General features: G+C 36.0%; 3 protein-coding genes across 4 annotated transcripts; 2 read left to right on the top strand and 1 right to left on the bottom strand.

The window, feature by feature from the left end:
- The first annotated feature begins 2731 nt into the window (after window positions 1-2731).
- Window positions 2732-6072, top strand: LOC137724456 (phosphoglycerate kinase, cytosolic). Its single transcript, XM_068463198.2, has 7 exons — window positions 2732-2916; window positions 3029-3240; window positions 4172-4249; window positions 4348-4608; window positions 4801-5118; window positions 5203-5361; window positions 5631-6072. The coding sequence occupies exons 1-7, from the start codon at window positions 2751-2753 to the stop codon at window positions 5823-5825; spliced, it is 1389 nt and encodes a 462-aa protein (XP_068319299.2). The 5' UTR covers window positions 2732-2750; the 3' UTR covers window positions 5826-6072.
- A 4341-nt stretch (window positions 6073-10413) lies between these two features.
- On the bottom strand, window positions 10414-14919 carry LOC137724684 (uncharacterized). Its single transcript, XM_068463415.2, has 13 exons — window positions 14814-14919; window positions 13974-14183; window positions 13777-13827; window positions 13378-13508; window positions 13139-13255; window positions 12893-13012; window positions 12570-12658; window positions 11878-12044; window positions 11710-11763; window positions 11369-11478; window positions 11078-11191; window positions 10834-10968; window positions 10414-10756 (listed from the first exon to the last, which is right to left on the bottom strand). Exons 2-13 carry the CDS (start codon window positions 14148-14150, stop codon window positions 10729-10731), a joined length of 1293 nt encoding a protein of 430 aa, XP_068319516.2. The 5' UTR covers window positions 14151-14183; window positions 14814-14919; the 3' UTR covers window positions 10414-10728.
- Window positions 14920-20288: 5369 nt separating this feature from the next.
- Window positions 20289-24777, top strand: LOC137725214 (glyceraldehyde-3-phosphate dehydrogenase GAPCP1, chloroplastic). Of its 2 annotated transcripts, none has more exons than XM_068463827.2 (14): window positions 20289-20646; window positions 21057-21151; window positions 21251-21318; window positions 21402-21440; window positions 21747-21847; window positions 22410-22522; window positions 22656-22755; window positions 22839-22985; window positions 23371-23431; window positions 23527-23624; window positions 23766-23908; window positions 23993-24076; window positions 24203-24292; window positions 24412-24777. In XM_068463827.2, exons 1-14 carry the CDS (start codon window positions 20557-20559, stop codon window positions 24458-24460), a joined length of 1278 nt encoding a protein of 425 aa, XP_068319928.2. In that variant the 5' UTR covers window positions 20289-20556; the 3' UTR covers window positions 24461-24777. The 2 variants fall into 2 exon arrangements, with proteins under 2 accessions (XP_068319928.2, XP_088550222.1); XM_088694096.1 differs by having other exon boundaries at window positions 20327-20646; window positions 21260-21318.
- The last annotated feature ends 3092 nt before the right edge of the window (window positions 24778-27869 follow it).

The following is a 27869-nucleotide window of genomic DNA, read 5'->3' as shown; positions in this document are numbered from 1 at the left end:
AAATAAATAACGAGTTTGTGATTAAAACGTGAATCAATCTGCTTAATTTGTGAAGCAGTGTTCTCTTACCTCAAGAATATCTGGATGCAGAATAAGAACTTTAACCTTGCGGATGCTACAAAGAAAACCAAATAGGATATCAAAGTTACAGATCGGAATTGACGAAGAAATCCCAGCCTTCTCCAAGCACATTAAGTTTCCAAGATTTTGGCTAGTCGTACATTCCCCAAACCATTCCAAACACTTGAGGTTTGGAGCATAAATATTGACCAATTTCCTTGTCTTCCTCCGAATCTGTGGATTTAAATGTAAGTTTTTCAGTCTGTCACCTGATCTGTTTATAACATGGCGTTTGTAGATGTAGTAATCAGACTCATGCCAAAAACCACAATCTTTAAGAAGTAATTCCTTCATGGAAGTGCAGCAACATGAAATCCACTTCAAAAATTGATCATCTTCATCCTTTATCGAAACACCTTTCAGCCTCAGGTAATCGGGATTAGACAAAAAATCGATGGAGGGCACATCACTAATCGTGCACTTCATGTCCACAAGCAGAGATTTCAACGATTTACAGTGTAAGATGGAAGCAGGAAGCTCTCCAAACCTAATATAAGTGATAACAAGATGAAGCACTTCAACATTGCACCTCACAGCAATTTCAATCCATTCCCTCAACCGCAATCGGAAATCAACATCATAGTCGTCATCAAAAAAGCACCAACGAAAACGAAAGCATTATATCTTAAGATGCACCGCACGTTGAATGACGAACCTTTTCAAAGAATTGAAAACCTTTCTGTTCTTTCGACGAGTGGATATATCCACACCAGAAAAGTCATGAAAATTCAAGTACAGGGTCGACATATAAAACTCTGCATGCTTTGGACACGCAGCCAACCCTAGTAAGGTCTTTGAAGTTGAGGGAAGACATAATTTCATGAGCGATCTCGATCGGGAGATTACTGAATCCAGTGGTGGATCAGGAAATAATATTAAGAGGGTTAGTAAGAATAGTGCGCGCAATATGCAATTTTTTTTACTAGAAATAGCATGCATATCGCCATTTCATCGAGTTTTGGTATGTGTGAAGTCACTTGGAAAGGCATATTACACACCTGTTACTGTATGCAAAAGGCAGCATCTAAGGTATCCATGGACATTCACCAAGTCTTGGTAGGCCTAAAGTCAGTTGGAGGGTATGTATGAAGCCAACTCTAATCTTCAAAAGGGTAGCACCAAGGTATCCATGAATATTTACCGAAATTCGGAGGATTAGCATCTAAGGTATCCATGGAGACGTTCACTGAAATTCAAGAGGTCGGCTGAACCAACCACCCCCCCGCCCCTCAATGCATCTGACTGAATCTATCCATCCTACTAGTTTTTCTCTTTCTTTTTCGGTTGCGACTCCAACGATTGGTACTACGAGCATGATCAAAACTTGCAGTAGTCATTGAAAAAGCGAAATACAATCGCCGGTTCACAGACAGGAAAAACAAAACCACTCAACTATGTTTTAGGCGGAATTAGGGTTTTAGGCTGGTTTTGTTGTGTCTAGTATTGGCCTTCTTTTGCTTGTCGATCTGAGCTTTGTTCTAGGGCCTTTCGAGTGCTGCATTTTTTTTGTTGGGCTTTTTTTCGCCCCAAGTTTGTATTTGTTTGTGATTTATGCTTTATCTGAATTTGAATTTGAGATTTCTTATAACATTGGTGAGATGTTTACTTACTTGAATACGAGAAGAAATGGTGACAAAAACAAAAAATAGATAGACAAGAACTAAAAAATTTCAGAATATGAGACAAAATGAATGTGATTCAGACAAATTACTCCTCCTAATCCACTTCATTCTCGATTTTTCAAGTATCAAATTACAAAATTTAATGTGAAATGCGAAAAAAATATTTTGATTCTTAGCATGTTAGTGATCGAAAGTGGAAGTATGAACTAAAATAAATTTGATACCCTAGTCATAGTAACTGGTAAGGAAACAAATAAGTCATAAGATTTTATCATCTCACCCATATTTATATAAGAAGTTGTCTATTTCATCAAGGGATATCCACCAGTCAAAAGGACATCTCGTGATGGCATGCAGCATGCTCACTTTAATTAATAGTTGAACCGTTGCTGTATGATGCCATAACCTGTAGGTGTCTCATCTCAAGATGTCCGTGCCCAATCTTATTTCGAATATGATAATTTTACACCTGGGAAATTATATTTCAATCTGAAAAATATTTGACAAGAGCCATAAATCTATTCTAAATTAAGATCAATGTAATTTATGGGAAGCATATTGGAACTCGAGTAAGCTACCGGCACGAGATTATTTTTGCTCATCAAATTGAGAGACAATGAGCATTAGCATCATGTTAGTTGTCGTTGAATGAGTGGTTTAGTATATGTGCTACACATCTCAAAGTTTACATTTATTTAACATTAGTTATTGTAGTGGTACGTTGTTTGTAGACACATTACTTGATTAACTGACTTATCGCTTGTTTAGATTTGTTTTTAAAATGACTGAAAGCGTTTTTAGAAAAAATGTTTTTGAATTCCAAAAGCACTTGAAATGCTTTCTACAAGAAACACCAGTTATATGTTTCTTCTAGGAAGCATTTTAAGTATTTTTACAAGATTTACTAACATTTTTACTAAAAATTATATTCAAAAATATTTTCACTAATTATAGAAGTATATATAAACGAGGCCATAATCCACAATAAGCAAAAGTGACCTATTTAGGATGCCAAGAATATGCCAAAACATATTAGGTGAAGAAATTTTATCAACACCACAAAACCATATACTGCCAGCCCATGGTTTTCCCTATAAGGCCAGTCTCCCGGTCTTGTTCATTGATCTCACTCCCAAAAGGCAAAAACCCACCACATTTTCTCAGCTTTGTTTCTGTAAGCCCCTAAAAACCCAATCTTTCGCTTCTTTTCGTATTTATTTATTGAATACTTGATCTGGGTTTTTTAAATTCTGATCGATTTCTACTGTTTTTGGATTGTCTTGAAGGTGATTTTTGTGCTGCGATGGCGACCAAGAAGAGCGTGAGTACTTTGAAGGAGGCTGAGTTGAAGGGGAAGAGAGTGTTTGTGAGAGTTGATCTCAATGTTCCTTTGGATGACAACTCCAACATCACTGACGATACTAGGGTCCGCGCCGCCGTGCCCACCATCAAGTACTTGATTGGCTATGGCGCCAAAGTTATCCTTGCTTCTCACTTGGTAATTCATGGCTTCGATTAATCCGCAATATTCCTTACCATTTTTACTATTTTAGAATCTGGGTTCTGTTTGTTTGGGAATCAAATGTATGGGTTTGTGTTGGTTTGTAAGATTTGTGTGTTTGGAATCGATTAGTTTCTTTGTTGAAGTTGTTCAGAATTCGAAAAGTTACTGATTGGATCTGCTTTGCATGGTCGGCTTGGATCTTATAAGTTTGATTGATAAGGATTGCGATGGATTTGCTGCTTGATCAATGTTGATCAATTTGAAGATCCCCATTTTGTTTTACCATTCTATATGTTTTTTTAGTTATCGTATTATTTTGACCATATTATTTGCTTTAAGTTTGTGCCCAGTATGGGAGTTTCTGATAACTTTTAGTTTACTTTTATGTATTCGCTTATGTTGCATCTTAGTTAGGTTTGTGTCTGGTTTCATCTGTCTCATTGGTTTGTAGCAGTGACCGTTTGCTGTTAGTAATAACCGAATACTGATTCCTAGGATTGATCCTTTGAAAGCAATCAATGATCAATATGGTTTGTTTACTTTGAAAAGTTTGGTTTCTTTAAAACATCTCTTTTGATGACCTTGGCAAGTTGTGCAGCTCTTGCGGGTGCTTAAGTAGTCCTTGAAGTTATAGCTTGCTGATTCGTTCCGCTATTTCGTTTATTGTGCAGTTATTATCATTTTTGGACTTAGCTGTTTCATTCTTCTGCTTATTTCATCCCCAATTTCTCTGTTTTCACTTTTCACTGCTTCTTTTACTTGTATAATACTTTTTTCTAAATGCCTAGATATAGTGGGATAGATTTGTGTTGCAAGATCTGGTGAATGGTTTTTATGTTTGTGTTTATGTTCTTATATGCTAAACCAATTTGAGGTAACCTTTGAAAGTTACTTATGAAAATATTCTCTGGATTGTTGTTTTTAGGGACGTCCCAAGGGAGCCACTCCCAAATACAGTTTGAAGCCTCTTGTGCCCAGGCTTTCTGAGCTCCTTGGACTGGAGGTTTGTATTTTCTTAAACATTACAATTTTTGTCCGATGGTTTTTATCTCATGGAAAGCTCTATTTGATCATCACGTATTTATTTATTTTCTGCTACAGGTTAAGATTGCCAATGACTGTATTGGTGAGGAAGTCGAGAAATTGGTTGCTCAACTTCCAGAGGGAGGAGTTTTGCTACTTGAGAATGTGAGGTTCTACAAAGAGGAAGAGAAGAATGACCCTGAATTCGCCAAGAAGCTTGCTTCACTTGCAGATGTGTATGTGAATGATGCTTTTGGTACTGCTCATAGGGCTCATGCATCAACAGAGGGAGTGGCTAAGTACTTGAAGCCTTCCGTTGCTGGATTCCTTATGCAGAAGGTATCTCACTTTTAACTCACCGTTTGCACTTACTTAAACTATGAATGCTCCACTGCTCTACTTCTCATTGAAGCTATTCCCTCTTAACGATAATGGCGGTTGCAAGATGTTACACACATTTACTTTTCATATATGGTACAACAATTTTTCTTGTTGTGGTAACCCCGTGTTTTATTCATGTGGTGCTATCAGGAACTTGACTACCTTGTCAGTGCCGTAGCAAATCCTAAGAGGCCATTTGCTGCCATTGTTGGCGGTGCAAAGGTGTCATCCAAGATTGGAGTAATAGAATCCTTGTTGGAGAAGGTTAACATTCTCTTACTCGGTGGAGGAATGATCTTTACCTTCTACAAGGCCCAAGGGCATTCAGTTGGATCTTCCCTTGTGGAGGAAGACAAGCTTGTTCTTGCAAAGTCACTTCTTGAGAAGGCCAAATCTAAGGGGGTTTCTATTCTCCTCCCAACTGATGTGGTTATTGCTGACAAGTTTGCTGCTGATGCAAACAGCAAGGTCAGGAGTTCCTCTCCATTGTTTTGATAACTATCACAGAAATGTTACCTTTATGGTTTCTCAAATGCTTATGTTTTCCTGCAGGTTGTGCCAGCTTCTGCTATTCCAGATGGGTGGATGGGATTGGATATTGGACCAGACTCGATCAAAACTTTCAATGTAGCTCTGGATACCACTCAAACTGTTATCTGGAACGGACCCATGGGTGTTTTCGAGTTTGAGAAGTTTGCTGCTGGGACTGAGGTAAATAATAAACTTAATTTCTGATGATTTTTGAACCATCAGGCAATATATTGTGTTTTAACCCCATCTATGGAAGCTTCCGTGCTATGATAGCCATTATAATTTATTATATATCACTTATGGGTCGTCTGATAAAATGCAGATTTACATAGATTTTCTGATCTAAAAGTAATCTTATATAACTGTTTTGGGACTTGAGAAACATCAATTCATATAGATTTTATAAATTTAGGCACTGATTATGAATGTGATCCATTTCATGTCATCAGGCAATAGCTATGAAGCTTGCAGAGCTGAGCGGCAAGGGGGTGACAACAATCATCGGAGGTGGTGACTCAGTTGCCGCTGTTGAGAAGGCTGGGCTTGCTGAGAAGATGAGCCACATCTCAACTGGAGGCGGTGCAAGCTTAGAGCTCCTCGAAGGCAAAACACTCCCTGGAGTCCTTGCTCTTGACGATGCTTAAGCTGAAAATTTCTCAGTTTATTTGGTGCATTTCGTTGCAGTTAAATGGTTGGTTTTCAACCAGAATGGATCAAGTAAAACAGAGCTGATCTTGTAGAGGCTTATAGGGGTAGAGATTTGAATAAGTACCGTCTTGAGATTTACCATTTTACGTGGGTTGGATATTTTTTGGAACAATGTTAATGATCCGAAGTGTTTTGCTACACTTGATATCAGTTTGCTATGGAAAGTGATGTTTTTGGTACCAACTTTGTTGTTTGATCGTTATAATGTTGTATGATGGTTTGATTTAACGAGAAATTCTACGGTGTGCTGGTGTGATGTCTTGCAACGTATTTTATCGTTTGTTCATATTGTAACATGTGAAATAATCTATGTGACTGGTCATTGTTATGTTGAAGAGATTTTCAAACCTTATTGGATGGGGAGGCAGATTGTCTGCCTTCTTGTTTGGGTGCCCTTCCTATCCCTTCCTATTTGTGCGGTCACGGTTAAGTCACGTCAAAATCTTATATTTCTATTGTTTTTTGTCTTATTATCTTTATAAAAAAAATCAATATAAAATGTTGACGTGATTTAACCGTGACCGCACAAAATAGGAAGGGATGGGATGGGCATCCTGCCTCCATTGGATGGTTGTAATCTCGAAGTGTGCGATGAGCCTGGCAGCAAGCCTATCTATCTTCCATATTGTCAGCCTCATGTCCTTGGTAAATTGGGTTAAGAGTTTCAATTGACTCTGAGGGTGGAATCGGAATTTGGTATTTACCAAAGTTTAAAGTGGGGAAGTGTTCAAGTTGGCATGGCAATGCAAAACCAAAGCCTCTGATAAAGCGTTCAACATGAATGGTAAATTAGGGTCAAGTCTTAATAGTATAGGGTCTAAAGTGAAAATAATTGTAAGTGTTCAAATCGAAAGTGAAACGAAGTTGATTCACTTTTCATACATCTTTCTTTGCATGCACTTACCATGAAACACATTATATTCATAATTTTTTATATGTTCATGCAAGTAGTTGATAAGTCTTTCTATATATCCTGCTTAATTCTTTTTTCCAGGTTGGACTCGTTCGTTTTATTGAGATATTCGAGGAAACTAAAATAGAGCAGTGAAAGAATGTGAGCTGCTCAATTTAGTACCCTTTTGGTAGGTTCAGTCCTAATATTTTGGACGCCTTGTGCAAGAGTAATAGTTGAGGTACTTTTTTAAAAAAATTAAAAGTTAATAGATACTTATATATACTAAAACTGAGTTTTATGGGTTACTATTGATCTATAGAGTGCAGACGGAATTGCCCCTCATTTTCTTCAATGTTTTCTGATTTTGGTGGGATTTTATAGTGGAATGTCAAATTTGTAATAGTTGAGGTACTTTTCTTAAAAAATTAAAAGTTAATAGATATTTATATATACTAAAACTGAGTTTTGTGGGTTATTGTTGATCTATGATGTGCGAACGGATTTGCCCCTCATTTTCTTCAATGTTTTCTGATTTTGGTGGGATTTTATAGGGTGTGGATGGATTTGCCACTCTTTTCTCTCCAGTTATTCTTTCGCTCTTTTTGGTTCCTGGCTTTTGCTGTCGTTTGCTTCCTCTCGCTGTCTTCTTTGTCGATCTTAGTGGTTTTGCAACTTCATCATTTTCCGATGAGCTATTCGATTCTTGCATCTGCCAGTTCTTTTTCCAAATTTGTGGATTTGGTTTTGTTCAATTTTAAGTGTTAAAATTTGTCGCCCTCTTTCTTTGTAGGTTTTGTTGTTCAAAACCTTGAGCTTTTGCTTTGCTGTTCTTCGATTATCTGTTAGAATTGTTAATTTTTGCTTCTATTTGGTTGGGTTTGAAATATTTTTCTGCTCTTTGATATGTCCTTTACAAGAAAGTGTTGCATGTTTCTAGCGGCTAGGGTTTTTATTTTGGAAGGTTTTTTTTTTTTTTTTTTGCGCTTTTTGTTAACGAGAGACATGGGGAGTTTTTTTGAGCGAAATTTTTAATTCCATTATATTCTGGGTTGGAGAGTTTTGTAGCATGCTTTTCAAAGCGTGTAACTTTTCTGATAGATGTGGAAGTACATCGAGTTGGATGGTGGATATTACAAAGTAATATAATCAGATTGGAGGCCGTTTGAAATAAACTGGGAAGGGAAAGGAGGCGTGTTTAGGTTTTGCGGATGGTCAAAGAAAGATAGTAGAGAATGGATGGAAGAAAAATTTAGGTTAGGGTACGGAAACAGTGGAAGGAAAGAAGAATGTGAGAGAGGGATGGGCTGAGCTCATTTTTCTTCATACTTTCCTATTTTCTTCATAGTATAAATCTGTTGATGTATAAAATAATTGCACGTAATTTCAATTTTTTTTTTCCTTTGCCTAGACTGCTTTCTTGACAATTAAGAGCATTGGAGGGAAACTTTTGGTGCTGCAGTGAACAATTTTGGTCATATTTTCTCAAGGTAAATGAAACAATATTCCCTAATATTTTTTTGCATGTAAATAACCCAACGTTTTGTAATCTTTTGTATATAAGTTATACTCTCAATCGAAAACCACAAATGGAATGTCTCGATCTATTTTTTACTGTAGATAGCCAAAAGTTTTACAATTTTTTGTATATGGACTTTATCAATTAAATCTTTTGTATGAATAAATCTTCCTAATGTTTTCAATGTAAATAATATTAATCTTCTACGACCCAATCTTTTATTTCTTTCAAATATAATATTTCTTACAATTTTTAAACACGCAACATTGTGCAGGCATTACTTTCTAGTTTTCACTAATTCTATTATTATTTTTGTTGGAATTATAACATTCCGGAAATTCTAAACTTCTAGGTTTCCTTCTCTTAATACACTGAAAAGATCAAGAACAACTCACAAATCATACGAAGAAGAAGAAAGGTTCAGAGAAGAAACTATGAATCTCAAAGAATTAATTTCTCTGCAATTGTATTTTTACACACTTACAATACATGGAGGGAAAAGCCCCTTTTAAACTCTTCTAATACATTGACTTAGAGAGTAAGCTACTGCATGTCATTTACACTCCTATCTAATATCATGTGCACATCACATGTTATTTACATTCATATCCAATACCTTCTAGTCTTCTATCAGCTAAATAAAAATAGGGTAAATTACACAGAATTACCTCAACTATTGGTCATGAATAATTTCATACTTCGTCTTTAAAAAGTTTCAATGTCATACCTCATCTACGAATTTGTTACAATTTCATACCTTCCATCAGTTGTCTGTCAATTCCTCCGTTAAATGATGACGTGGCACACTTTCTATTAAAAAACTAATTAAATATTATTAAAAACAAAAAAAAAATCATTTAATATATTTTAAATATTAAAAAAAAAACCACCCATGTTCGTCTCCCCTCCCCCCCCACCCCTGCAACCCAGAAAGAAAGAAGAAGAAGAAGAAAGAAAAAAAAAAATCTTCCCCGACCCCCCTTCCCTATAACCCACCCCTTTCTTCCCCTTCCTTCCTCCTCCGCACCCACCCTTGCACCCACCCTCTTCCCTCCTCTACACACCCTACTCCTTAAATCCACAACCATTCCTCCCATTTTCTCCCTACCCAATTTCTTCACCTGCGGAATCGATGGAAGACGGGATCAGGGTTGCAGGGAAAGGGGGATCAGGGAAGATGAAGATGCTTTTTTTTCTTTTTTTTCTTTTTTGCAGGTAGTGGGTGCGGAGGAGGAGGGAATGGGAAGATGGGAGGAGGAAGAAATGGGTGGGTTGCAGGGAAGGGGGGGTCGGGGAAGATGAAGATGGGTTTTTTTTTTTATTTTCTTCTTCTTCTTTCTTTCTGGGTTGCAGGGGTTGGGCCCCGGGGGGGGGGGGGGGGAAGACGAACATGGGGTGGGTTTTTTTTTTTTATATTTTTAAATTTTAATAACTTTTCTTTAATTAATCATTATTTTAATAATTAAAAAATATTAAATTTTTGTTTTTTTAGTTTTTTAATAGAAGGTGTGCCACGTCAGCATTTAACGGAGGAATTGACAGACAACTGACATAAGGTATGACATTGCAACAAATTCGAAGATACGGTATGACATTGAAACTTTTTAAAGACGAGGTATGAAACTATTAATGACCTAATAGTTGAGGTAGTTCTGTGTAATTTACCTATAAAAATATTTCAATTTACCATGAGCATAAGAATTAGACGTATAATATGTCATTTTGAAAAGAATTGCGAGCATAAGAAGACTAATGGTTTTACCATGAGCCCATCGTGTCTAAGATCATCTGAGGTTGTTTAGGTTTTCAAAATTACATTTATTTTTTGTAATAAAAATCAACCTTTTCATTTGTCGTCCGATTAGTGTGGTTTTGATTTTGTTTAATTACCTAAGACCCTTGAGCTTCTCCAATGCATTTTGATTATGTTTATTTAAGCTGTTGGCTTCTATTGTAATACCATCTTTCACGACATTTATATCGAACTTGTCATTCACGAACTTTATGATTTTTTTAATACAATGTATTTACACTAGGATGTGATAGGAAAAAATTAGTATTGCATTCGTCATTCATAAGATTCAAACCTAAGACCTCAGCACTTACAAGTGGATTTTAAATTTAATTAGAGGTATTATTTTTAGAGCCAAATGTGTGACTCATCCTATTGCAAATGCAGCAGAACTATCCTCTTTTGAGAAAACAGACGCATCAAAGTGTTAATATTAAGTGCTCGGACATAGGTTTTGCCAAAAACAAAAAGTAGCACTCCAAAAATATCACAAAAGCAATTCAACAAGAGAAAACCAACTCTAAATCCTTGCAGCATTTTCTCAATCCATTCGAGTTTTTCACGCATGCTTCGGCTCAATCCGGAGGACGGAACCCTTTATAATCGAAGGCAGCAACGTACGTGATTTTCGTCAGCTTACATGATAGTGCAGCTCCCGTACTCCCTACAACGAAAAGGTTGATTCATCAGTCATAAACTGAAGATTCTGAACGTTCACAAGTGAAGTGAGATGGTACGTACTCTCGAAACTTTTTCACGTCTTCATAGTGGCTCAAGGCTTGCTCAAACTTGAGCCACTGCGGACCTGAATCCTGAGGATTCACATTCTTTGGCCCCAAGATATAAGCCTGAACAACGAACTCCGGAGTTCTTGAGCTGCTCGTTTATTATGACCATCAAATTAGACGTAACGTGGTCAATGATGTCCACATTAGGCAATCGAAAAATTATTTCCAATGACAAATAAATCCTGTAACACACTTACCTCCCTTCATATTCCACTAACCATACTAAATAGGCTGCACCAAAGTACATCGAAAAAAATGGCTTGCAAAGATCATCACCTTGATTAGGATTATATGCTCTAAAGCCCATCTCACTGCACACAACGCGGAAGTTTAAGTGTATAGTAAAAACTGAAAATAATCTGCTTTAACATTTCCAAACACTGGAACAATCATGACAAGCTAAGATCTTGATCTCTAGAAAGATTGCTATAAACTTTTTGAGCATGCTTCTCTGTTCCAATTAAGTTCTGTTAAGGAGATTGACATACTTGTAGAGCCATGAAGCTGTAGAATAGTCGATTCCCATAATTCCAGCACGTGGTCCGACACCATTCAGGAAACGCAAGCTAATAACCTCTGCAAGAGCACAAAGAACTGACTGTGCAAAAAATAAGTCCCCGGCAAAGAAGAATAACAAAGTAAAAGACAGTGATCGTCAGAGTCAAAGAAGTGAACTGAGTGAGAATAGAAATGCTTATGAAACTGAAAAACACAACGAAAATGAAAAATAGTTTTGTTATCTTCCAGGCTTTTACATATCTCAGATGAAGAATCAGGTTGTAAAAACCAGTGTCGAAAATATATTTCACAACTTAGAGGTTATACTTACAGGTTTAATTGGCTTTGTACTGAAGTGTTTTGTGAGTATGATATCTGCAACTGCCTGCAAGAAGTCAATATCATTTAGGTGACATGTTAAGGTTGATTTCACGATCACAATGCAAACCGAAAAAATATAATCGTAAACTTCAAACCACGGTCTTTTCTAAATTCGTACCTTCAGTTCTACACGAGAAAGATATGGTCTTTTCTTTTCGTCAATGGAAAATCGTACTTTTCCCTTTTTCTCTCCAGTCTTGGTCCACTCTTTAGAGACGTCATGACGATTCCACATTTCCTCCATGTCTTCTTGGGACGCTCTGACATCCCAATAAACATGATGACCTGATCAAAATTTTCTCGGCTTAGTAATATAATGCAAATGAGGAATAAAAATGACAGAAAATTCTTGAATTTTGTATGACAAAGCTAAGAAGAGGATCTACATTCTTGAGGAAACCTATATATTCGGGACTGCATTCTATTGGGAACTTTAACAAAAAGCTTCCGGTACTGTTCATTTTAACGAAAAATCATATTTTTACATTAAAAAGTCAATCCTGGTACTATTCATTTTACCTTTTATTTTGTCCTTATCGTTAAAACTCAAAGTTTTCAAAATTTTTTTCATTAGTTTTCCTTTATATTAAAGCACAAACAAAGAATCATCAAACATGGTAAAACACTTATCAAAACAAAACATGATTGGATTAGTACCGTCCTTGCCAACTCACAGACTGCCGTCTTCCCAAATGTTCTCTTTACAATGTTCATACTAAACAAAATATAATATATTTTTCTAAAACATATTTATCAGTTGAGCTGGCGCGAATAACTGTAGCACGCACTGTAACTGGAAAGAGGACCAACCTGCATTGTGTGAGGGTGCAGACGGTGCAGCATGATGGGTTTTAGAAGCGGAGCCATGAATTGGAGATGGATGGCCTTCAAAACTTTTTCTGCACAAAGGTTTGATACACCATAATCAGCTCTGGAATATATCTGAAAAACTTTAGCTTCTACTTAACAATTATTGAGACTTCATAATTCAACAAACGCAACACATTGTTTTCTTTTCGCTACAAATAAAGGAAAACATTTCAGTGCATCATTACATTGTCAAAAAGAAAATTATTGTTACAAAAATGCTTAAACCAAGTTCCAGATTATAGTGATAGAGAGAAGATAGCAACCTGGATGGAAGACTTTCTTTGACTAAGCGATACCGTTGCCAATATGGCAAAGTTGATTTGTGAGTTGCCTTCTTGGTACCACCTTTATATGCCCTAATTATGAATTCTTCACTTCTTTCTCTACAAAGATGGAAATATATCAGTATCGAATTTTAGAAGATGGATATAACCAAGTCCACATTCATAGAAGCCACACGTAACAAGATACAAAAAATGATGAGACGAACACTATATTTTGTAACTCACTTGTTCTCAAATTTTGCTAACCATTTAAGATATGCAGCACCAAAATATACATTTACAAAAGGCTTGAACAGAAGATCGTGATCCACTTGAACATCATATGAATGGTAACCCAAATCACTGCAAGAAAGTTTTACTTACAACGTCATTGCACCAAAATTACATAAAAAGTAGATAAAAAACATTTCTGGTCCATTTGAGAGTCACGTTCGCAAGATCAAATCAGATCATATAGATCGTACCGAGCTAGCCATTCAGCTGTGTTTGGAAAAAGTTGCATGATCCCTACAGAGGTGGACTTAGCTTTTTTATCATACCGCGTAGCAAGGGGTTGTCTATCACTTTGAAGGTCTGCAATAGCACAAATCATATCCTGCAGCAGAAACAAAAGGCAAAATAAGGGGAAGAAAAGCCATAACCGCGTAACAAGGGCATGTTTATTGTCCAGCAGAGATTGAAGCTGCATTCTAAGCAGCTGATGACTCAATTGCGAAGACCAGATATATATGCCAGTGAGGAAAAGTGCATTCTATTATTCTATTGGACGGAGAAAAAAGTGAGTTCAATCCAATCTGATTAAAGCACATTATAGGAAATTAGGGAAAAGACTAGCTAATCTGTTTGTATCATAGAAAACTTACAGGATCTATTTGTGAACCAAAATGCCGGCGGATGATGATCTCAGCCACAGCCTGAAAAACAGCCATATGATGCAAGGTAAATAATTCAACAAATTCGGAAGCAAATGGTCTACGCCTAATTCATTCCAAAAGAATTCTCTTTAGTCAAACTTATAGTAAATCATTTCCTTCAATGTAGTTAGAACTGTGCGCTTCACCTTCATTTCGGTCTGTGTCAAATAAGCATTTCCATCGGGATCGCGCGAGAGGTGAACTTTCTGGCCCTTGGTCTCTCCAACATCTAACCATTCTGCAGCCACATAAGGACTACTCCACAATTCTTCCAGGTCGTGGGGATCAACACAGTCATCCCAATATTTATAGCTGACAGCCATCCTTGCAATTTTGTTGGATCTTTATCCTAGCATCTGATATACACAAGAAGATTAATTTCTTATAGCAGTATTCATTAAGTGCACATAAATAAATATTCTAGGAAAAACAACTATGTGAGAAACAGAAAAATCACACAAAGTTTCTTAGTAAGAATGAAAATTCTCATACCCCGGATTTCCAAATTAAATCCAATACTGTGCAATTCATCGCAGCCTTAAGGCAGTAAACAATGATTTAATTCATTTCTTCCCTAAGACCAGAATTTGCAACCTAAATCAAACATATTTCCGTCTTAGCAACATCCGAAGCCCAAAACAAATAACCACCCCGCAAAAAAGCTGCAGTTTTTCACCATATATTGGATATATATGATGAACTATCAACAGATTTATATTAGACCCCACAACATGCCAACCCAAAACAAGCACATAGAAATACAATATACATGCATATATATAAAAAATTAATTCCATGCGTAAGTAAATTGATGATCTCTAATCATATATGTGACGTTATGTTGTCTGATTGAAAATCAACGCATTTATGTGTCATTCTATGTTATTGCTTTCGAACATGCATGATTTCGTATAATCAACGATTTTGACAACATAAATAGGAAGATAAATTTTCCAAAGAGGCAAAAGAGTTTTGGAGTGGATTACCAGCGGCAAGAGGTTCAATGAGAGAACAGATTTTTTATTTATCTTTATTTTTTAATTGTATGGTCTCTCGAGAGAAAGGTATGCTGGAATGTTATATGAAATGAAGGAGGAAGATGGAAGGTGGACAAATGACCATTGTTGCCGGAAAGTTATGTGGCAATTACTCTTCGTTGGGGGAGAGCTTCTCAGAGAATGACACTTGGCTTTCCATGTCTAACCAATGCTGAAATTTTCTTCGTCTTCCTTATTACACAACTAAAAACTTTCCGTTTTTGCTCTTTTCTTTTTCGTGATATAAACTCTATATCAAGTCAGGCAAACAAAAAAAAAAAAAAAAAAAATCAAACAACTTTATATCAAGTAAAAAGATAATTTGCAAAAAGTTAATAACTTAGTTGGTTAAGAGAATTTATTTTTACGTTTGAGATTTTGAGTTCAACTTTCTCCTCTCAATATCGTTTGTATAAATAGAAGTAAGAAGTTAATTTTATTTTTGTTATGCCTTAATAAATGATCAATTTTATTCTAACATTAGTAGTAAATAAATAACTTTGGTTTACGAAATCATGAATGTTCAAAAGAAATTGAATACAAAAGACAAACACAGAACCTCAAGAACAAATGATAAAACTTGGAAGACAAGAAAACTACTACCAGCCTAAAAGCTAATTAACCTAAAGTGCTGCATTTCTTACACGTTTGCCAAATTCGATGCATGCAAACCTAATTACTCTATTAAGTATATTAACATTTCACTTCGTGTGTAAGAATTACTGACAACTTGGAAAATATAACAAAATTGTATGGTGACTTGCAATCTCGCATACATGATGCGATACCAAAATCTCTACACCAATCTAACTTCAACATAAATTAAATTATATCATTTGTGTATATACTATATACAATGAGTACTAGAAATCTATGGCCGTGTTACTATTTTTTTTTTTTTTTTTAATATAAGAGAATTAGAGATGGAAGAGAGATGAGAAATGTTGACAGGAGAGTACAAAAACTTATACAAAATGATCATATCTGTTCCAATGTTGTTTTATCTTATAATTTAATTTTCGGGCATGTTTGAGATTGTTTTTAAAAGAAGTAAAATCACTTTTTGACAATCAAAAGTGTTTTCGACTATATTAAGTGGAAAATGTTGAAAGTGCTTTCTAGATTAAGGAGTTTCTCCGATAAGCACCTTCAATGTGCTTTTTAAGAAGCACTCGGATTATTAATTAAAATCCCTAGGTATTTCAGAATTCTGATAAAAATACTTTGTAAGCATTGTGAGTATAATTGTTTTCTACACAAGCAATTCCAAACAGACTTTTCATCCCCCAACTTTCAAAGAATATGAGCAATGAAATTGGATGACAAACTCCCATCTCATCATTTTGATCTTTTCTTGATGATTTGCTGGGCTCTTTGGGACGCTGGGATTAAGAGCCTATGGTCTGACAATTATGACAAATGTGCTGGTTGCTAGGGCTATGTCTTGGTGGCATGAGTTTGTAGCAGTAAACTCGAGGCCCTCACACACTCCAACTCATCTTCCTGACATCCCTCATTGGTCAGCACCGGCAATGGTTAGTCTGAAAATGAACATTGATGGTTCTTGGAGCTCGGAGCGGAAAATTGAGGGGCAGGTTTTGTTGTAAGTAGTGCAGCTGGAGATTTTGTCGAGGCGGACTGCAGGGATTCAGAGATTTTTCTCCCCTTTACAAGCGGAGGCCTTGGCTGTTAGAGAAGGCGTAGTTTGGACGGCAACCAGAGGTTTTCAAAAACATTTTATAGAGAGTGATTCACTTCAAATTATTAGAGCAATAAAGAAGCCTTTGACCAATTAGCCTCCGATTGGAAAAAAATTGTGGAGAATACAAAAGCTTTGCTTTCAATGATCACCGAGGTTAGCTACGCCTACACCCATGTCCGCCGCCAAGTTAATGGCGTCGCCGATCACCTTGCCTGTTATGCTCTCACTGTCGAACTTCCCTGTGCTTGGTTGGATTCTCCACCAAATTTTATTCTAAATTTACTCTTTGCGGATTGCAACTTGATTTAAGCCTACTTCTGCCGCTATATTGTGTACTTTTTTTTTTCTCTGATTGATTGAAATTTGCTATCGTTTCTTTTTATTTATTTGAAAAAAAAACACATGCATCATGAGTTCCCAAGACACCTTTAACATCTTGATTAGTAAACAACTACTCATATGTGTTGATTTATTGTTATAATGTAGGCGTCTAATTACAATTATAATTCGAATATAAGCTTATAACCAAGTAGGCTAGTGGCTATTATTGGTGTGCTTATATATGATGGGTAACTTTGAATGTTACTCTTCCAACAACATTCTTTGTTTCGTAAGCCTTCTTTGGAATCCATAATCTAATCAACCAGTTGTTTAGACATCTATATCTTCGTATCAAAATTCACACACACACACACACATATAATAGACAAAAGAGTCTTTGATGACTTTTCTTAAAACAAATTTATATAGATGAATAGCACGCAAATGCATCTATGTACAAGATTGCGAGCAAAAATTTAGTAATTCCACGAACCTTCAACGTTCTTAATAGGTGCTTTCAAATAAGGGTTCAATGTAGACAAATAAGTTAAATCACATAACCAGTCAACACACTTAAATCTAGAATATATTGAGATTTATACCTATAGTTGTTAATGAAAGAGACCGATTACTCCGCTACCATATTAGCCGCTAAACCCCTTTCATAAAAGTCTCTCTTTTAATAGAGGTAATTTACATGTATTATCGACTATGTGTATGGTCCCATAATTAGGTATATTTCATTAAGGAGTAAATAATATCCATTTCATTATCATGTTGGACATTGTCATCATGTGAAAACAAAGTACCCGTTGACATCAAACAGATGTTTTGTGTATTAGTCCAAGCTTGTGCGGTTGTGCCTAAGAAAATGCCATGACCTAATGAGACAACAAACATATCATGTCATCCCCGAAAGCAAGATTGCACTTGTTACTTAATTTGTTGGCATATATATGCCTTCCGGCTATTAGCTTCCAACTCTATTGCCAAGACAAATGTTAAAATCAGTTGTAGATATTCGGTAGCGGATCCATGATTCAAATTTTAGGAGGTTATAATGTTAAAGGTTTAAGTTTTTTAGATATAAATTGAGCGCGAAGCGCACATAAAAATTCAGTTTATTCACCGAGGCATTTCGTTTAACACTTGACGAGTTTGTTGTCGTCAGCCGCACCAAGTTGCGCACATGTTAGAAGATATTAATTACCATATGCTAAAGTAATCTGCTAAGTGTTATTGAGAGAATTTCTAGAGTGCTGTCAACGAAACATGCGAGAGACATTTTGTCAAATATTTGGTGGGCACAAAAAAAACCCCACCAAATATAGGAGTTTTAACTAAAAACAACTGGTATTGTTTACTTTTCACGAAAAACCATACTTTTACCTTTTCCTGGTACTATTCACTACATCTTTATTTGTCATTTTTCATTAAAACTAAAGTTTTTTTAGACTTTTCGTTAATTTTCCTACCAAATATTTGGACTGTCCTTGAAAAACTTTCACATGTATATTTCTTAGACTCCAAATAATTCTGGAACCACCTTGGTTCCGATGTGCATCCGTCACTGGGTGTGTGGGTGCGTGATCGATTTCTCTTCCAACTTTTAGTTCTTAGTCTACATCAAATTAAAAGAGTGTTAAAATGAGTCGCGAATGGGCGCGTGATTGATTTCTTGTTGTGCAAGCATGGAGTATTAGTATTTTCCTACTTATAGGGAAGAGCACGTGCAGAGCTGTATTTGGTTGTTTTCAACCCTAACCTACCACTTCACGCACACCCCAACAAAGCTAAGGCCAAAAGAGTACCGTGTGTCATGCGTTGGCTCCACGCTGATATAATATCACATTCAATCATCAATGTTAATAATTTAGGTTTATTCGCACTTATGTATTATGTGTCCTCTACTTCTACCGTGAATGTCCCCACTTTGATTCCCCCGACCAACACAAAATAACAAAGCAGGTTTGTGCGGTTCGTATTTGAAGGTTTGGTAAGGTAGTAGAGCAACGGATTGTTCAATATTGGCTAACAAAAATAAATACGAAGACCGATTTGACTAAATTAAAAACACAAGACCAAATTTACAAATAAGATAACATACAAAAACTATTTTGACATTTAAGCAAAAAAGTTAAGATATTATCCTCTACTTGATAAAAACATTGCACATGCACACTTGATCTATAAAATATAACTGAATTGAAGGATTTCACCATCAATTTGCAAAATTATATGTATATATATAGTTACATTTTCTTGATTTTCCCCAAACACTAATACCGCTGCGCGTGTTGCCAAACCCTAGCCATTTTCTTATTAAGAAGGAAATTTAGGATTGATTCAACCTTTTCTTAGTCTCCATCGTTACATTGCATGAAAGAAAGTTTGGAACCTTATGAATAATAGAAAAACAACAATTGAGGGAAAAATTCTTGTATGCACATGAACGAATCACATGGATGTCTAAGATCATTTTCGAGAGAGTCTACAAAACTAAATTTGAACTGCCATATAAGATTTTTTTGTGCTCCAACAAAGTTGTCAAATGAGTATTCAAATTTAGAAAATGTCCTACAATCTCTAGATTTGGAGTCTCTCTATCTCACTTTTTCTTTGCCAACTTTTTTCCAAAAATTAAATATAAAAAAAACGTGACGTGATGAAAAGTAATTAAAAAAACTAATATTTGTAGAGTCTATAGGAGCAAAATTGTGAATCAACAAATTTTAGTTTTCAAACTGCCCAATCAATAAATTTGCATTTAAAGAGTAACATTTAAAGAAAGTTATTAGAAATGCTCTAATGACTCTAGCCGGACACTAAACATCCAACTCCATTACATCCTTTGTGCTTGTTATCGTATACATAGGTATAATTCCTTCACAGGCAAAACTTCTGTTTCATTTTGAGGATCACGTCATTTGTATGTTGAAAATGCGGTTTAAAAAGTTAGTTTATCTACCATTACACTAAAATTAAGTTCTCAAACCTGGAAGTCAATTTGATTGTGTGTAGCTAGACGTGTTTTCCCGGGTTGACACACAAATTTCCATGGATTGAGACCTAAACGTAACAAACAAAAGAACAATGGACCGGGAAGGTGAACCGGCCATCCGTAGGACCGGCTTGAAATCTAAAAAAGGAGAAAAGCCCCAAAAAGCCCATAAAGGTCAAACGTGGCTGTCGAGAACCACGAGACCCTTTCTCTCCTAACCACGTCACGACAAACTCACCTACGTGATTTACACAGCTGCTTATCCGCTGTTTCCACTCTCACCGTAACCCACACTTACTCAAATCCCAACCGTCAATATCCCACGCCTCAATACATCGACGGTTACATACCATCAAGGTATTCGATGTAGTTCGCAGGAGATTGGCCCCATAAAGAACGTGACGAGAGAGAAAGAGGAAGCATGAGAGAGAGAGTTTCAGGTGAGCTCCATAAGAAACTCCGCATGCTTTCTCACGATATTCTTCTTATTTTTTTTAATTAAAAAAATAAAAATTATTTAAAAAAGGAAAACAAAAAACACAGTTGGCCTCTGGCGGTGGCCTGTTCGGAGTCCCCAATAGCTGCTTAAAAAGCTTCTGTTATTTAGGGTTTTTCATTCCATTCGCTACGGACCAAGAGAGAGTAAGAGAGCTCCGAACCGATCAGAAATGGCGGCTTCTTCTCTGCTCAGATCTACTGTCTCAGCTCCGTTGGTCGAAGCCTCCCGCGCCGACCTCGCCGCCTCCGCCTCTTTCAAGGTCTTTTTTTTTTTCGCTCCCCTCAGCTGCTTGAGGCTAATCACCTCCCAACTGTTTCAAAACACGTCGTTCTGTATCGGTCAATTGCGTATTTGTTGGATGCTTGAAAAAACAGAGGACTGAAAAGTGTGTTCTTTTGAATAAATTATTTGATTTTTATCAGTTTTTGTTATCTAGTTAAAGGCCTTGAATTTCTGCTCGTATTTAGTTTTTCAAATTACATTTTTTGTTCTTTCACTTAGTAATCAGTTGAATTTTCTTAAGCTTTAAATATATGTATGATTTTTCATATTTTATTTTTCTGGTTTAATTTATTGGATCAGAGGAAATCACTGCTCACTAAAGCAATAAATAGCAAATGTAGTTTCTGTTTCTCTTTGTTTTAATTTTGGTTGTAATTTGTTGTTCAGGTGTCGAGCGTTGGGTTTAGTCGCAATCTGAACTGTCCCAAGGTGCAATCATCCATATTTGGCACTTCCATCCCAAGCGGCTCATATTCTTTACAGTTGAGCAACTCAGTCTCAATTTTGATGTTTAATTTTTCGGTTTTGCAATTCGAGGCTTTGTTCTTGTTATAGACTGTGATATATGTTCTGTTTTCTAGGATATGCAGCGCCAGGAGCGTCCAACCCATCAAGGCCACAGCCACCGAACTGCCACCAACAGTTCAGAGTAAGAACGCCAAAAATACTTTTTGAACGTGGAGTTGATTTGTATTGCTCTGAAGCTCACTCTTGATTGGTTGTTTTGTTTAGGATCCGGGAGTGGTGGGAAGACAAAGATCGGAATCAACGGTAAGTTCGTTGAAGTTGTGCTTTTTCTTGCTTATCCGTAGGCACAAATGATGTTTTCTTTGCTTAGTTTAGGTTAGTTTTGATTACTAAGTAATAAGTTGTTTTGATTATAATTTCAATATTACTACTTTGCTTTTCTCATTAGTTTCTTTAATTGTTTTTGGATGCTAAAAAATCGTTAGCTGTTAGTCATAGTACTGCTGATATACCAATAACACACTATTTACATTTAACTGATGTTTAGAATGTCTTGCCTTTATAAAGGGTGATTTTAGTTGTTATATGATGACAACACTATTTGTGTAGGTTTCGGTAGAATTGGAAGGTTGGTTCTAAGAATTGCAACCACTAGAGATGATATAGAAGTTGTAGCAGTCAATGATCCTCTAGTAGATCCCAAGTACATGGTAAGTCATACGGGTGTATCATGAACAATGTTTATTTGCAATATGCTAGTTTCCTTTATCATAATTACATAGCACATAGTGCCATATCGGTACTAGTTCTTCTTTATGTTTTAAGATGGGAGTGATATTCATTAGACAGTGTAGGAAGTGTTGCAAATTACTTAAGTTAGGGTGTCGACGAATATATTTGAACTGTTCCCAATTACTTTGTTTTTCTCAATGCTAGTATCCGTACAGTTAAACTTGAATATTTAACTGAAATATTGAAACTGTATATATTTTTGTTTGTTTGACGTTTTGATGCAAGTAAAAGGTAAAACATTGATGATTTTTTCCTGGATGTGCATTTTGCTCCTGTCCTATAACCAGTTTCAAACTTATTGCTGACAAGAATGCTCTTGCCTTTTCTCTTATTCTTATGAAGGTTTAATTTTTGTTTTTGTTTTTCAATATCTAGGCTTACATGTTTTAAGTATGACTCTACGCAGCTGACAAGAATGCTCTTGCTTTTTCTTTTATTCTTATGAAAGTTTAATTTTCGTTTTTGTTTTTCAATGTCCAGGCTTACATGTTTAAGTTTGACTCTACGCATGGAATATTCAATGGATCAATTAGTGTTGTGGATGATTCCACCTTGGAAATAAATGGCAAGGCAATCAAAGTTGTGAGCAAAAGGTATTGTGCTGTGATTTTCAGCAGTAATCTAATTCTCTAGAGAATGTTGTGCACCAGAATTTGCTTTTCTTATTGTAAAGAGTATCATGTGAAGCTATTTGTGATTTGGGATTAACTTCTTAACCTTATCCAGAGATCCTGCTGAGATCCCTTGGGGTGATTATGGGGTTGAGTATGTTGTTGAATCTTCTGGGATTTTTACAACACTTGAGAAGGCCGCATTACATAAAAAGGTTTGTTGCTTTAAGTCAATTTTCTGTATTGTTTTGTCCGTTACTGGACACCAGGTTGATCTCTGATTGCTTCTCCTTTGCAGGGTGGTGCAAAGAAAGTGGTAATATCCGCCCCATCAGCCGATGCACCCATGTTTGTCGTTGGAGTAAATGAGAATACATACAAGCCAAATATGGACATTGTTTCTAATGCGAGCTGTACCACCAACTGCCTTGCTCCTCTTGCCAAGGTTTGATTGCCTCCTATAAATTATTGATATAAATTTGAGCTCCATTATAATTTGAACTACAATTCTGGATGGTAGATGTTATACAAAAACATGTCTGCTTTTATTATATCCTTTTCCTTTCAATTTAACATTACTGTTTTGGCATCGTCACCAAATAGTTGATATCTTTATTATTTATTTGTTCTGGATGGTAGATGTTGTACAAAAACATGTCTGCTTTTATTATATCCTTTTCCTTTCAATTTAATAATTCTTTTTTGGCATCGTCACCAAATAGTTGATATCTTTATTATTTATTTGTTCTTTCTGCTTTCTTCCTGTGTTAGCACTTCGTAATAAGCTACTGCCTCTTGCCATATCTTACCTCATTAAATGTATTTTGTAGGTGATCCATGAGGAATTTGGTATTCTTGAAGGTTTGATGACAACTGTGCATGCAACTACAGGTTCCTTCCCTCTGCCTCTCTCTCTCTAAAACACATGTATGAGATTGTTGATCACTTGTTATGGGGTTAACATACTGATGGTTTTACACGTTCAGCAACACAGAAGACAGTTGATGGCCCGTCAATGAAGGACTGGAGAGGAGGCCGAGGAGCTGGACAGAACATCATCCCCAGTTCTACTGGTGCTGCAAAGGTACTATATCTTAAAATAGATTCTTGGTGGTACTTTCCAAAGATATTTCGGTGTTTTAAATGATTTTGTCGATGGTTGTTTTTTATATTTATTTTGGGGGTTTAAAGGTACACTAATCTCTTTTGCTCCTTGGAATTGTAGGCAGTTGGAAAAGTTCTACCAGAACTCAATGGAAAGCTCACTGGTATGGCCTTCCGTGTCCCCACTCCTAATGTATCTGTGGTGGACTTAACTTGTCGACTTGAGAAGAGTTCTTCGTATGAGGATGTCAAAGCTGCGATCAGGTATGTGTAAATAGTATCTACCTTTATGCATCTTTCTTCCCCCCTTCTTTGGATAGCTCATTTACTTTGATATCTTACTTGAAGGTATGCTGCTGATGGGCCACTTAGAGGCATCCTCGGATACACAGAAGATGATGTCGTCTCCAATGATTTTGTTGGTGACTCAAGGTAGGATCCTTTTCTTTTTCCTAAGCATTCTTCAAGAGGAAAGCAATACTAGCGTGAATTACTTCGTAAGATTCAGTTATGGACATTCGTTACTGATCTGTCTGTAATTTATTCCTTTAATTCCAGGTCCAGTATATTCGATGCCAAGGCTGGATTAGCACTTAGTTCCTCCTTTGTTAAGCTTGTTTCATGGTATGACAACGAGTGGGGATACAGGTAAACACTTTACACTCTGCATGTACATTACAATTTGCTGCCCGCGGTATCTGTTAATACAAAGTCTATGGTGTCTAGTTCAATGCGTCTGACTAATTAAGCTTTTGTCTTTCTAACAGCAACCGAGTTTTGGACCTCATAGAGCACATGGCGTTGGTGGCAGCATAAGTCTCGGTTGCCGAGTGTCATCCCAATTTTTAGCGCTTTGATGCTTGCTACGAGTTTGGTTGAAGAGTATTATACACTTGATCTCGTTTTTATTAAAGTGGAGATTTAGGAGGACATCGCATAATTCTAGTCGAAAATAATGGAAAATTTGACTTTCATGAGCTCGCAGGTTGTTGGCTAAATACATCATCTATTTGTACCGTATTATAATATACCGCTCCGTAGAAGGCGCTTTTGCCCTTTGTGAGTTTGTATCGAAGAAATTCTTGAAGTGAATGACATTCGAACATAAATAATTCGAACAGGGTTTTGCTTTCTTTTGATTTAGTGTTTAATTAAATTACTTTAGGCCTCTTCAACCATTGTCGATTGATCTAGTGTTAGAAACTCACATTCTAATATGTATCGGAACCACAATGTTCACATGCTGAGCCCATCTTTCGCGCTTCTCTCATCAATTAATGTATCGTTCATATGTTAGGTTTAAATGACTTCATATTTGAAAGAACGGATTAAACGTATAAAATTAAACCTTGCATAAGTTTTTACATGATCGTGGACCTCTATAATCTATCGATTGCCAATTGGTTACCCATATTGTAAATTAATAAATATTATTAAGGAAAAGCACCTTATGATTAAATATTTTTAAATACCCAAAACGCCCTTTGCTTCTTACATACTAGAAAAAATCAACAAAATTTAGAAAATGACGACAAGATAGTAAAGTTATAATACGTTGATTTAACCGAGTACCAATCCAACTCAAGAGCAAAACTAACAAACAATGGGCTATATAAAAGGTAAATATTCAAGTACAAATTTCATTAAATCACGATACGAAAATCTCTCGCATCTTATTTTATCATGATAGTTATAAGTTTATAATGTACATCAGTAATTGCCATCATAGTTATTTAAGTGTGATAAGTATATAATAAGATTATTATCGCTGGTGCGCAAATGATAAGTTATTTATTTATGTTAAATATAAGTTTGCAGGAAGGGCTACTCCCAACAGCAGTAGCAGTTGAACCCGGAGCAATGGCTGAGATGAAATCCTTCCCTCCTACATTCCATTTTACAATAAGACAGACTCAAGCAAAATTCCAGGTATTTACACTGCTCGTTATTGTGAGCTTCTGTATGCTACACTGTCTCTTTTGCACATCAATACATATTGGTTAGTTAACTAGTCAAAATTAGTACAACAACATACATACATACATACATATATATATATATATATATAGAGAGAGAGAGAGAGAGAGAGAGAGAGAGAGAGAGAGAGAGAGAGAGAAGTGCGAGAAGCAAGAAGGATGATGAACAGAAAAACAAGCCCAAGATTGAACTTCTTATCCATGTTTTCTCTTCAAATTTTAACTGAGTTGTAGCAATACATGTGTCTGTGTGTGTGTGTGTGTGTGTAGGGTATGGATTTAAAGGATTTGTCAAGGATCCGTCATGATTTAGAGCTAGCTTACAAGTTATAAGGTTGCATTAATTAATTGCCATAAGAAGAAAACTTATCAACTAATGCCAATTAATTATAACTTGTTTTGGAAAAATTGGATATATGGATCTAAACCCATTGGCTATGAGTCGGTCTGACCGATTTTATTGCACTCCTTCAAATAACAGCTTTTACACTGGCAACTCTGATGTGCCTTCGGGCCCCTAAAAAAAAAAAAAAAAAAAAAAGCAGAGGGTTTAGCATTAATCCCCCAAACAAAACACTGTTTAGAAATAAATCCCAATTTTTATTCTGTTTATTTTGTAAGCCCTCAATTTTTGTTGTTGTTTAGTAATGTGATTCACAATTCTATTTCAAATATTGGACCACATGCGACTCTCTCTTATTCCCACAAATATTTTAGTCACTGACGTCGAAGTATCATTTATCGTTCGAAAAAAAAAAAAGACTTACGTTGGACTTCCTTTTAGTATACTAAACTTGCTCGAAGTTTATAAAAAATAATCTTGTTATATGAAAAAATTAGATAGGATTATGTCAACACACATAGGCTAACTCTTTCAATCTTTTTCGACCAAAAAAAAAAAAAAAAAAAAAAAAAAAACAACTCCTTCAACCTTTGTAGTTTAAGTCACTTAAGTGCGCAACGTCATTTCTCATGGGCAGTTTAGCGCATAATTATCATGTTTGTTATGAAAAATTTACTTAAAAAGGAAAAGGAAAAAAAAAAAAGATATGGGGTGAGATCAGTAAACTGAGAAGTGTAGTAGTTGCCTTCTAGCCGCCACGAGCACTCTTCTCTCACACATCGCAGCCACAAAAAAAGAAAAGAAAAAGGAAATGGGGTTTTTGTGAATCGGCGAGAATATGTGAATTATGTTCATTTATTGTATATCATGCGATCAGAAATTATTTTAAATATTTTTATTTAAAATTAAATACAAAAAGTACCTAACAAAAATTGACCGCATGATATACGATAAATGCACACGATTTACGAATCTCCAGGATCGTCACCAAAAAAATCCTGCATAATATATGATAAATGCACACGATTTACGATATAAATGCACACGATTTACGAATCTCCAGGATCGTCACCAAAAAAATCCTGCACAATATATGATAAATGCACACGATTTACAAATCTCCAGGATCGTTACCAAAAGAATCCTGTTTGTGGTTGTAATGCATGGCTAGCAGACTTATTTAATTGTGGTAAATATATAATAAGATTTATCGCTAGCACACAAAAATGATTTAATTTGGGAGCATTAGTCCCAACAGCAGTAGCAGTTCAACCAGGAGCAATGGCTGCGAGGATAGCTCGCCCTTGTGCAGTCGATATCACACTGGGACGGCATTGTGCATAGTCCTCACTAGCAAAAATGCCCACGCTCGGTTGCAGGAAATGCCACAAGTATAATCTTATACGGTCTAATTGTTTTTGTTATTCCTACTTCTTTTTCGCATCGTGTGCAAAAAAACGTAAACTCTAAGCAAAAAATTGATGGTTGAGAAGAAACAAATGACCGCATAAATTAACTTTCAAATCTTCCATCACACCTATATTGTAATTGGAGCAAAAATAAAAAACCTAAATTGTAATTAGCTAAGGCACCCCTTTGATTCTTTTCCAGTGAACCACCAAATTTTGCTGAAATGCAAAGCGTTTTGCTGGATAGAGTGCTCATTATTCACTTATGCTTGTAAAACCAACAAAAAGGTAATTTCGCGTTGTCCATAATTATACTTAATGCCAATATGCATAGCTAATATACTATGTTAATGGTTAGCTAATATACTTAAGTTACCACCAAGTCTTTTAAGAAACATTGGAAATTCATAGAATATGCAACTTTATTCATTAGATTCACAAGTTCATGATGTGAGACACTTCATAGACCCCATATCAAGATTGAGGAAGTACAAGTA

Source organism: Pyrus communis, chromosome 5, assembly GCF_041283825.1.
Source record: "Pyrus communis isolate YQ-2024b chromosome 5, ASM4128382v1, whole genome shotgun sequence".
NCBI classification, from domain to species: Eukaryota; Viridiplantae; Streptophyta; class Magnoliopsida; order Rosales; family Rosaceae; genus Pyrus; species Pyrus communis.
This window is presented reverse-complemented; position numbering and strand designations above follow the sequence as displayed.